The following is an 11,656-nucleotide window of genomic DNA, read 5'->3' on the forward strand; positions in this document are numbered from 1 at the left end:
ATATAAAAAGAGTAAAATAATTTTATGCATAAATATAATATTAAAATTTGATAGGAAGCCTTAAAATTCGAATCTTATTATCGGATATCCAAATAATGATGAGCGGGATGACAGATCACGGTACTTCTTATATCGGATATCCAATAAGGATCCGAAGGTCAATTAATTAAACCTCCCTCCTTTTTCCCTCCTAATTTCGTTATTCCGTTATCCACCAGGGGCATAACAGTACACTGCAAGCCCTCCTCCTCGGATCCTGATCTCGTTATTTCCTCCACTCATCAGGGGCAATACGGTAAACTCGACTTCTCTATCTAAAATAGGAAACAATAAAAAAAGCGAGAAAAAGAAAGAACAAGAAAACCACTAACTGGAGAGAGAGAGAGAGAGAGAGAGAGAGAGAGAGAGAGCAAAGACTCAGCTCTGGCGAAGAGCTTTGCTTCTGTGAAACGCAATTCAGCGAAAGAGAAGGAAACGAGAAAAGAAAAGAAAAAGAAATTTTCTTTTCAACCCTCTCCTTTTTTCTTGTTTCTCTTTCTCTTGTTCGCGAAATCTCTCCGAGTTTGGAGTTTTGCTTGCGAAATTAGGGTTTGCTCGTCGGCGATCGGTCTCCCCGATCCGGTGTGTCTCGATTTTGCTTGCCGGAGCACCGGATTGCACCCGGGATTCGAACCCTAGCTTGGGAGGTGGGAGAGGAGGGGGATCGGAAGCTGTTGGGGGTTTGGCAATGGTAATCTGCGAAAACTTGTTGGGGGGGGTTTTGTGGCGAGAAAATGCTTGCTGAGTTAGCTCTTTCGGTGTAATTGGGTCGGATTCTTGTTCTTTGTTCGTTTAGTTTACTGGAGATGAAGTTTGGTGTAGTGGTTCATGAAAAGTCGTGATCTTTTTCTCCGTTTTGGTCTAGTGGTTGTGGTTTTATGGATTTTTTGGGTTTATAGTTAATGCCAATTCTGTTTTCGTATGAGTTGGGCTCAGTAAAGTTTATCTGAATTCGAGAAACTAGTTGATTTATTCTCTCTCTCTCTTTCTCTATTATTTTTTTGTTCAGTTTTTTGGTCATGCCTACTTCTGTTGTATTTGGTATTTATTTGCACAGTTTGGAGCAGTAATTTTGGTAGTAAATAACAGGTAATGGCATCAGAGCTGCTGGCCACAACATCTTGGATGGAAGATTGCATGTCATGGTTTTTCTGGGTATATGGAATTCACCGATTTGGTTTCTGAAAGAGAAGGAGAATCCTGAGATACCCACGTGAGCCAGAGTCGCGGTGTTGTAAATGATGCCACCCTCACCTTCATTGCGGTATTCACCTGCTAGGGAGCGCGTTGAAGAGTCTATCCACAAGAGGGGTCGCAGTTTTGAAAGTGTATTACATCGTAAAGCAAAAGATGACGATCTCAGCTTGTTTACTGATATAAAAAACCACGAGAGGGACAGTTTTTTGCTCCAGACATCAGATGATATTGATGAGTCCATATGTAATTCCCATTCTTCTTCTTTTTCTTTCTCCTGTGTTAGGAAACATTCTACACTTTGAAGCTCTCAACATTCTAATATATAACATAATTTATTTTCTTGGCTATATACTGTTTCTGTATGCTGGCAGCACAATTGCGACACTCGTCCGATTTCAAACTGAGCATCACCATTCCACCACGTGGAGAGAGTAGTGATCTGCTGCATGCTGATGGTGATAAAGATGATTATGAATGGTGAGCTCCTTTCATTAAACAGGCTGTTACTACATTCTTCATGCTTAGCAGACTGTGTTTTGTTCTTTTTATTGCTATGGATAATGTTTTATACTTGATTTTTCTCCCTACCTTCTATGCTGCTTTGAGTTTGAAATGTTATTTCGTATTTGAATTGTTTCTTGATAAAGAATGACAGTCACACAGCTTGCCAATACTTTCAGCATTCTCATCATCAAACAAGTTACTAAACCACAAAAGCTCAATATTATCTATTATCATTTTCGAATTTAAATGCATAATATTGAAATCCTAACTAGTAATAGTCAGTCTACTATAAATGGAAACTGAGGTGTAACTAACTAACTAAAGCAGCCAAAGTCCATTCAATGCTCTTCATTATTTCTTTTTAAAGGATGAAAGGGATGATTCAACATAGGTCAAGAGAGTCCTTCTATGCGTATATGAAAACCAAACTAACCAAAACTGATATCTTTTGTAAAATGTCCATACAAGTTGCACACTTATAGTCTTATAGTACATATATATTTATATTATTTACTAATTATCTTTAAAACTCAGAATTTGTCACAATATTTATGTTCACATATTAGTAACCACATGTCTAACGTACATGAATGATTGATGGCTAATGCTAGTCGTTTTACATAAGAATTTTGCATTAATGAAGAAGGTCTCCTGAAGATTTTCTTCATGTATATTCTACAAATGTCGTACTGTTTTTTTAGAATCCTCTGAGCCTGGATCTACGTGTCTATAATAAGTAATATTTACTGTCCTGGGATCATCCATCTTGTAATGTCATACATATGGTCAGGTCAGCTCAGGAAATTATCAAAATGATCTAATTTGACAGTCTCCCTTAAATCGTTGAGAATTTGAGTCATCTTTATGCAAAGCTTGTTCTCAAGTCGTCATAGTCATCTTCATGCAGGATCTATTCCCAAGTGAACACATTCACATCAGCATAGGAATATTAGTTGGATTTGCTCACATGATGTCGATGACACCTTTGGAGAGAGATATACTAATTGATCATACATGTTCCAGGGTCATTTTCACATAGAAGAATGTTTAATTTCTTATACAAGCTGTCAAAGTCACATTCACCCAGAGCACTGTTCCCTCGCTCTCACATATAATGCCAAGATCACTCTATAAAAAGGACTCTTCTCTGGTCTTCCTTTATTATGGTTTTCTCTTTGTTCTGTCTTATACGGATTCTCAATTGCACCTATTCTTTCTTTTCCAGCAATTTTTGTAATATTTGGCATCACAACCATTTCTTGTCAAGATTTCATCTCGCCCTTTTCTTAAGCCAAAAATTTTCACCTTTTGCAAAATGATAAATATAGTTATTTTGTCTGTGGCAATTTCTGTGCTTGATTTAGATTATTTCCACACAAAAAATTTAAGTCCTATTTCGTCATTTATAGATTTAATGTCCATAATACATGCAGGTTGCTAAAATGTCACCTGGGGCATACATTATCAGCAAGTCATTATTTGTCAATAATTCCTAAGTAGCACATTTTCAATATCTATATTTGTTCATTATTTATAAAAGGGCATGATAATGCAAATTAAGTAAGAACTCATAAACTATTTAATTGTTCAATATTGAATTGACTATCACATGACTACATATCAAAATCAAATTGGTTTCTTTCTGAATTGAAAAATCAGAAAAAAGTGAAGTTTAATTACTAGAGCAGTTGATGTTAGCTTTGCTAATCTGCCCAATTAATTATTTTTTAGTGCAACAAACTTTATTTTTTCCTTGTATTTTCTCAATTGCCAGAAGTTTTATAAATTAGAAATATAGTTAGGTAAAATATGCACCAATAAATGGAATATTTTTTTGAATGACAAAATTGACTTGTACCCATAACTTTTAAGGTTGTCTTTCTTATCAATATTTCTCAGAATTTGTCACAAATATGAGTCATTATAAAACTTGTGGTGGCATTTCCGAAAATTAATTAAAGGAAAATATTCTATTTCACATAATGACTTATTTTTCTATATCTAGAGTTGTATACTTAAAGGAACATACGAATAAAATCACTCACAGTTAATTATTACTTCCTAAAAAGATCAGTCTATGACAATTAATTATTACTTCGTAAAAAGGTCTATCACAATTAATTAACCCCTGGTATTTATAGATAAGGGGGATGAGAGAAGTAACATGGGGGCTCTTTGCGTTTGGTAAAAATGGGAACACCTACTTGCTGATCCCTCTCTACCTTTCTATGGACAACGAAAAGCAGGGTGCTCCCGATTATTAGTCAAGGCATATAAGACTAGATTTGCGGAAGTCAAAGTCTGTCTTGCATAAGCGAGCAAAGAGGCGCCTCTCTCTTCTTAGGCTTTCAAAGATTCAATTATGAATAAGTACCTTATAAGTGGAGTTATAGTTTATTTCATACATTGCTTATTGTGTTTTATGTGAAGTAGTGGAGCTACTGATTTGTGAGAAATAAAGGCTGCCTTTGCTTCTATAACAGGCTATTGACTCCCCCAGATACACCTCTTTTTCCATCATTGGATGATGAACTTCAATCCATTAGTCAGCCCCATAGGGGCAGGGCACAAAGTCATTCTTTATCAAGGTCATCCACGGTAAGTGACCATGTCTCTTATCATTCTTTCTTTGGACTGATCAGTAATTCGATTGTTCCCCTATGGATAATCATTTGTATTTATTTGCTATGACAGATTGAGAAGACTCCAAGGACAAGTAGAAGCAGTGCCAGTCCACATAGACGAAGCATATCTCCACGCTCTAGTAGTAGTGGAATTCAGTCAAGAACAAGGCCATCTTCAGCTTCTCGCTCTAGCCCACCTCCAGTTTTGCGGTTGCCAACACCGTCAAGAAGACCTATTTCTCCAGCTAAACCAACAACACCAACGTCAAGGTCTTCAACGCCCCGTAGGATGAGCACTGGTTCAACCAGTCAAGCATTCTCCTCTGGAAAAAGGGGAACCTCCCCAGCAAAAGCTAATCGTGGAACTTCTGCATCACCAAAACTTCAAGGATGGCAATCAAATCTTCCTGGTTTCCCCTTAGATGCACCACCAAATCTTCTGACAGATCGGGCAGCTTCACGGGCAAGGGGTTTGTCTCCAGCATCTAGAGTTGGAATGGATTCAACATCAAAATTCAGAAGACAATCAGTGTCACCAACTCCATCTAGACGTGCCAGTTCATCACATAGTAATGAACGGGATCGTTTCAGCTCCTATAGTAAGACTTCAGAAGCATCTTCGACAGAAGATGATATGGACTTCATGCACTCAGTACCTGTAGGATTCTCTCGCAACCCCCCTGCAAGAAAACATGCAGTAATAACTAACAGTAGAACGGCTGCATTATCAAACAAACAATCCAGAAATTCCTTTGCGAGTTCTGTCCCTAAAAGATCTTTTGATTCTGCACTTCTACTGATGGTAAGATTTACTGTTAGCTGTTCTGCATATTGCTTTATTTCTAAATGAACTAGAGAATACTAATAGTATTTTAGTGACTTAATTAGTACCACATAAACTTTATATCTACCTTCTTAAGCAGACTCCTAGTAAAAGATGTCTGATTTATGCAATAATCTGAATTAATCAATTGACAATATATCAAGTCTTGTTTTACTATTTACATTGGCCTAAAATTGCGTGCAAGGGTCGTCTTGACATGGTGCAGTTAGACCTTCGGTTTGCCATGCGTATCTCTTTGTGTTACTTGGTGCGCTGAATACTCCTCTTCTGAATTGGCATGGGGTGGTGTTTTAGAATGGGACGGGGAAGGCTGGATAAATGGCTTGATGTTTCACTTAATGACCTGAAGCTCCAAATCGATATAAGATTAACATAATCAAACCAAGATGACTAAGCACCAAATTGAAAGAATCTGATGTACTATATGGGGAAAGTTGGACATTGGGGGTTCTACATCATAGAGTTGCATGGTCCTCGGAAGGCTCAAAGATGTTAAATTGGTAACTATGGACAACTCCAGCAGCTATGGAACTAGATCAAATTGAATCATATCTAGAAGGAAAATTCAACAATTGAGGGCTAAAAGTTAAGGGGTGACGGAGCTATTGAGGAATAAAATCATGTGCGTTTTGTCTATTGATAGTCTTACCCATTCTTTATTAATTTAACCCTCGACGTACAGCCATTAAGACGTGGAGATAAATATATACTCTATCCGAGTTTTCAATTACTAGAAGAATTTTATTAAGTGAGTCCACCTCATGAACCTAGTATATTTTCTAAGTATTTTGTTGACTTAACAAAATGTTACGAGTCAGATTTAGACCGATTTAGATATAAGAAAATTATAAAAATTTAGGTGGTGGTAGTCTCGAAAGTTAGGCTTCTAATGATTTTGGTAAGTTGGGATGAAAATATATAAATAAAATAGTAAACGAAGGTCAAAGCAGGAGAGATTGATAAATATCTAACGTTGCGTCGATCATCGGAGGGTGGTAGACGACTAAGGGTGATGGTGAACGACTATATAGTAGGGTTGATGCTGAAGGTGATGTCGACTATGGGTTGAAGATAGAATTAGATTTCTAACTTAGATCTACTCTTAGGAAAATAAATAGCTATGATTAACTTTTGCTCCTAGATTATCCTACTATTACTCTTAAGATAAACTTAAGTCTAAAATAATTTTTTAATTGTTGAATGCTTGGATTAATAAACAAAGAAGTTCAAACCCTCTCTATATATAGATTCGAGTACAATGAATCATACTCGGACTTAGCCTTAAATGTTTATATGACTTGAACTAGGATTTGCCTTAGATGTTTACATGATTTAATTGAATTTACCTTAATAACTTACCTGATTTAATTGAACTTGTCTTAGTAATTTACATAACATAATTAGACTTGTCTTAATGGCTTATATAAGAGATAAACATGAATTAATTAAAAAATAAATAGATTTGATCCATCGAGCCTAATGCCCTCATGATGCGATCCGATTAGACCTGGATCGTACGAAATATCCGACTAATCGAATGTCTCACTGAGTTTTAAGTTGACTAGATGAACTTTGAGCATCGATAGATACTACAATAATGTAAGTGCTAGTTGAGGTGAACTTACCTAGATTAGAATAAACAAATTGGGTAGTTCTAAATGTCCTCAATGGTTTTTCTTGTTTTGTTTAAAATTTTTATAGGTTGTCTGGAGTTTTGCAGATCTTTTGACAAAAACTACTGAAATTTCCTGTTCAATAACCTATTGAGCCCAAAACAAGAATCATCACCTCAATTATCTTTTTTATGTTAGTGTGTATGAGCTGTCTGAATGTAATATTAGGAATACTCAACTTCTATACTTTAATATTTGAGAGTTATCCTCTTTGTGCTGACAAGATAAATCTTTCTAGATCTTTCTTATATGTTTCTCCAATATATAGAAATACAAATTTCTTGAGTCTTTTTTCAATGTTCATTTATAAGTTATAACCTTAGGTCAGATTTAGTTTGAGGAGAAAAAAATGTGGTATAACTTCTTCTTTTTTATCTATTATAAAGAAATAAGCTCATGTATTTCATTTTGGCCGAATATATGTATAAGTATACTGGTTACAGAGGATCAGGATTCAGTAATAAATGTAAATGTTGCACCTTTTCTCATTTTTTTCTGAAGTGCATATTCTGCCCCTTATCTCTTCCTGCTAAGGTAGCATCCTTATGAAGAATAGCAGGGATAAACTCAGTAGATCCACCCTCCCTTCTGTTTTTTTGTTTTTGTTTTTTTCCCCCAGTCAGAACTGCAGTCCTTTTATTGATGCTGCAGTTTACAGGAAGAGGAGGGGAGGGAAGGGGGAGGATAAACTATCTCCTCCTAAAGCCTTCAATATTTTTAGAAAACCATTATTACTATGATTCTTTAACTCATCTTTCATTCATCTCAAAACATTTTCCCACTTTTTATTTTATTCATCTGTTTCTTAAGGTGAAATAACTGAAGGGCCAGAGTATTGCTTAATCATCTTCTTATCGTTTGCCTCTTTTATCTGGTTCATTTTCATGGGGATTGTTTGAAAAATTATAAATGGCTTTCTAGGGGATGTACAATATTATAGAATAGCTTTCTATTGTTGACAGGTTAATTGCATGGTCTTGTTGGGAACTTTCAGTTCTAGAATCACACTCTAAAAATAACTTACTAGAGGGACTTGAATTCTCACTACTCAACAACTTATGTAATTTCATTATTTTCTTCATTTTCTTTTTTTATCTGAAGTAGATGGTGATAGATCTGGGTGCTCCAATCTAAAGGGTTGGTGATTGTACATTTTCTGATCATCTGCTGTCATTTCTTCCACCCACTTATTATCAACTACTCTTTTGCTAATAAATTAGCTGAATACTTCTATGTTACATTTATAATGAAACTTCTGATTTGTTTCTCTAGGATCATAAGAAGGCTCCTCATAATATGTTTAGGCCACTTCTATCAAGTGTCCCTGCCGCCACACTTTCTGTTAGGAATGCAAACAATATCTACCGGCCTGTATACTCCAGGAACTCATCACTTACAACAAGCAGTAATGCTAGCTCTGAACCTGGCGTTACTGTTTCTCCTTATATGGAAACTGAGCATGACCTGAATGCTTATGGGTGGGAGAAGGCAGAAGGTTCTGATATCCAAGAGGAAATATCTATCTTTGATAAGGTGGACAAGATAAACGAAGATACTGGCCATGATGAGGGTGCAATAATGCTTCAAAGTGACACTGAAAAATTTGATGAAAATATGACAAACAAGATAGAAGATGTACAAAGTACCAAAGGTAAATTTCGTGAAGAGACAGTCACAACAGCTACTTCTTGTCCTTCATGTGCTGCTTGCTCTATATGTGGAAAGCACTTCCATAACCCGGAAGTGGATCAAGTTACAGATATTTGTCGAGAGTGTACTGAAAAGGATTTAGTTCATCATACAGAAATTGGCACTCTACTTCGTGAGGATGAAGTAGTTCAATCAGAAATTTCAAATGTAAATGGAAGATTTTGTGATGAAGTGCATCTCTCCAGCATTACCAAATTGTCCGAAAAGGATCACATTGAAGTTTTTCTTGGCCATCATGGAAGGAATGATAAATTGCAGCTGGATTATTTGCCCAAAGTCGGGTCATCTGGAAATATCATGGATATGAGTGAAAAAGATCTTTTTGATGGGCAAATAGGCAGCAAGACTGGAGATGTCATATCACAATATCATCTTGATGGGGAACCAGGCAGTCACAATATGGTGATTGACTCCAGACTTGAAACTGGTGCTAAATGTCAACAAGAAGAACCAACTGCACATCCAGGTCTCAAGGTTGACAATCCTGAAGGAAAAGGAATTTCAGTACTATTGCAAAGGTCAACCAGCAGCAAGTGGCCGATTGTGCAAGGAAGGGCTTTTTCTGCTTCAAATATACTTTGTTCTGACCCTTCTTATGCAAGAGATTATACGAGTGCCATGAAACGCAGCATTGGGCGTGACAGTTCCTCAGCTGCTTCTTCTGTTGATCTTGGATCATCTAACAAAATGGAGGCCCTCAAGCATCACCAGTTGAGTAGGAGGAGAATTGAGTTTGACAAATCAAGTTGTCAAAGCCGTGGTTCAGTGTCAGATATGTCAATTAGCAGCTCTTCAGCTGCAATTTACCCCAAAAGTGACATAAGTGAAGAATTTGATTGCCTATCCATAGATAATCTGGTTGTGGAGGACCACACTGCATGCAGGATTGCTACTGGTCCACTGCAGAATACCAAAATGAGTTATCAAGATGAGGAAGTAGGTGTCATCCCACATTCATCCATCACTGAGGAATGCCATATGCTAAAGACTGTTTGTGAGGATGAGGCTTCTGATGCTACTAGCTGTCGCCGTTCCTTTGGCATCCTAGAACAGCCAAGTGATCAGAACATATCTGAGGATCCACAGACCAAGCATGAACCATCACAGGTTTCAAGTAATGCGGATGACTTACATGAAAGTTGTGTTTTCACATCATCTCAGGACATCTTGCTTTCTTCTGTGGAACCTAACGTAGCTAAACATCCTGATCATCTCACTGGTATGAGGTTTCATGACTAACTAACTTTTCTTCTCTCCAAGATGTTCTATGTCCCATCATCAAGGTTATAGTCTGATGCCTAATGTCTGTTTCTTTTACTTTTGCATAGACAATACCAAAACTGTATGTATGTAGAATAATTAGGGAAAAAAAACTAGTAGACCATTGTAGGTGATATGAGAACATATGAGATGAATAAGTAATGCCACAAGTAAAAGAGAGAAAAAGAATAGCTGAATTCATGGCTTGTTGTGAGACACACAAGTGAATACAGTTACAGAAAACAAGGAACAAAAGGATATAATTAGAGAAGATAATTGTGTTTACAATATAATTTATTTTTTGATTTTTTGAGTGTATATAATGTACATGTTTAAGATAATTTCTTTTTGGTCACTTCATATTGCTGGACTGAGAATTTTTGAGTATGCAAATTACTGTTCTATTGTTGGTCAATGAAAAGTTTTAGTGACCTTATTACTCCTCACCTCTGGCAGAAGAACCGGTTGTGATAGTTGACGGGCAGAGAAACATGCAGAGAAGCTTTACATTGGAAGAAGCAACTGACACTGTACTCTTCTGCAGTTCTATCGTTAATAATTTGGCCTACAAAGCTGCAACCATTGCAATGGAAAAGGAGGTGAGCGTACCTGAGGCTCCTCACCCAAGAATTACAATTTTAGGAAAATCTAAAAAGGAGAATCTGCATCGAGTCTCCAATGAACATGGTCTTCGTTCTCGTATGGTTAAACGGAAAAGATTGGAAGCTGATACAAACACACCATCCATAGAGTTAGGAGAGAACATCGAGAGCTCAGCCCCCCCACCTTCCATTGATGAAATTCCGAAGACAGTTGACAGTTTGAAGCCCCCGAAGATGGAAACAAAGTGCAACTGTATAATTATGTAAAGAGTAACCAATCCATTCAGTGCGTCAAGGAGTAACCAATCACCTCAGAAGATATCATCTGCTCTGGTCTCAATGTAGTTGCAAGACTACACGATGCAGCAGTGACATGGTATTGGGGAAAAAAAAAATTTGATCTCCATTTGCAAAGTTCAAGAATGGAATTAGTGATTTGAGGAGCTACCACCACTGCCTTCTTTTTGTTACGGCTTTATTTCTGATGCTGATGTTTTTTGTTCAGAGGACACCAGTGCAGTTTGAGCTCTATTCTTTTGTAAATTCTTTTTCTTTTCTTGAGCTCTTGCTTTGTTGTGGCTTCATTGTTCATAATTGTTGTAATTCTTAATTTTTGAAGGTAATGGCTTGGCCGCGTGTTCTATTCAGCAATAATCCATAGTTCTTTTCCCATCATAATCCCTTTTTTCATTCATAAAACTTAATTTTTTTTTCTTGAGAAGATCATAAAGCTTGTTTTATATTTCACAAAACATTTTATTACGTTCTCCAAATTCTCAATCTGAAACAATCAAGTGATAGATTTCAATTGGTTTCACTGGATTTGGATGGATTTCAAAATATCTAGCAAAATCTGATGATTTGAAGTCGGATTTGGAGGGAATTTATTTACCACTTAAAATAAATTATTCTGAATCTCAAAACTAACCCTTATTTGGTTTTATTTTATTGAATAGGTGAGAATACTATAAAGGAACGATTCATAAAATGCAATCAATTGAATTCTATTTAAATGAAATAAAATTGAATTCCATCCGAAATTTGTTCTTTGGAAATCACGTAGTGCAGCACTATGGGTAGTGATTTTACTAATGAGAAAGGACCTTGATGGGTGATTTGAGATTTATTGTAATTATTGGGATGTTGTTCGCCCAAGTATTTATAATGTTATTTCTTTTATGCAAAATCCTGCAGGGAAAGAAC

The 11,656-nt window shown here is 36.5% G+C and overlaps 1 protein-coding gene across 1 annotated transcript; it reads left to right on the forward strand.

The window, feature by feature from the left end:
- Positions 1-379: 379 nt before the first annotated feature.
- LOC140778767 (uncharacterized) lies at positions 380-11,131 on the forward strand. Its single transcript, XM_073123630.1, has 7 exons — positions 380-730; positions 1,129-1,479; positions 1,608-1,713; positions 4,224-4,338; positions 4,435-5,166; positions 8,154-9,810; positions 10,308-11,131. The coding sequence occupies exons 2-7, from the start codon at positions 1,278-1,280 to the stop codon at positions 10,718-10,720; spliced, it is 3,225 nt and encodes a 1,074-aa protein (XP_072979731.1). The 5' UTR covers positions 380-730; positions 1,129-1,277; the 3' UTR covers positions 10,721-11,131.
- Positions 11,132-11,656: the final 525 nt, after the last annotated feature.

The sequence above is a fragment of the Typha angustifolia genome, chromosome 3 (genome assembly GCF_048772165.1).
Source record: "Typha angustifolia cultivar Huaian chromosome 3, ASM4877216v1, whole genome shotgun sequence".
Classification (NCBI taxonomy): domain Eukaryota; kingdom Viridiplantae; phylum Streptophyta; class Magnoliopsida; order Poales; family Typhaceae; genus Typha; species Typha angustifolia.

What these genes read in the sequence shown, in the direction of transcription:
- LOC140778767 (XM_073123630.1), top strand. Translation starts at nt 1,278, where the DNA reads ATGATGCCACCCTCACCTTCATTGCGGTATTCACCTGCTAGGGAGCGC. An exon ending in TGATATTGATGAGTCCATAT is followed by an intron (nt 1,480 to 1,607) that starts GTAATTCCCATT and finishes GTATGCTGGCAG; the next exon opens with CACAATTGCGACACTCGTCC. An exon ending in ATTCTGCACTTCTACTGATG is followed by an intron (nt 5,167 to 8,153) that starts GTAAGATTTACT and finishes TTGTTTCTCTAG; the next exon opens with GATCATAAGAAGGCTCCTCA.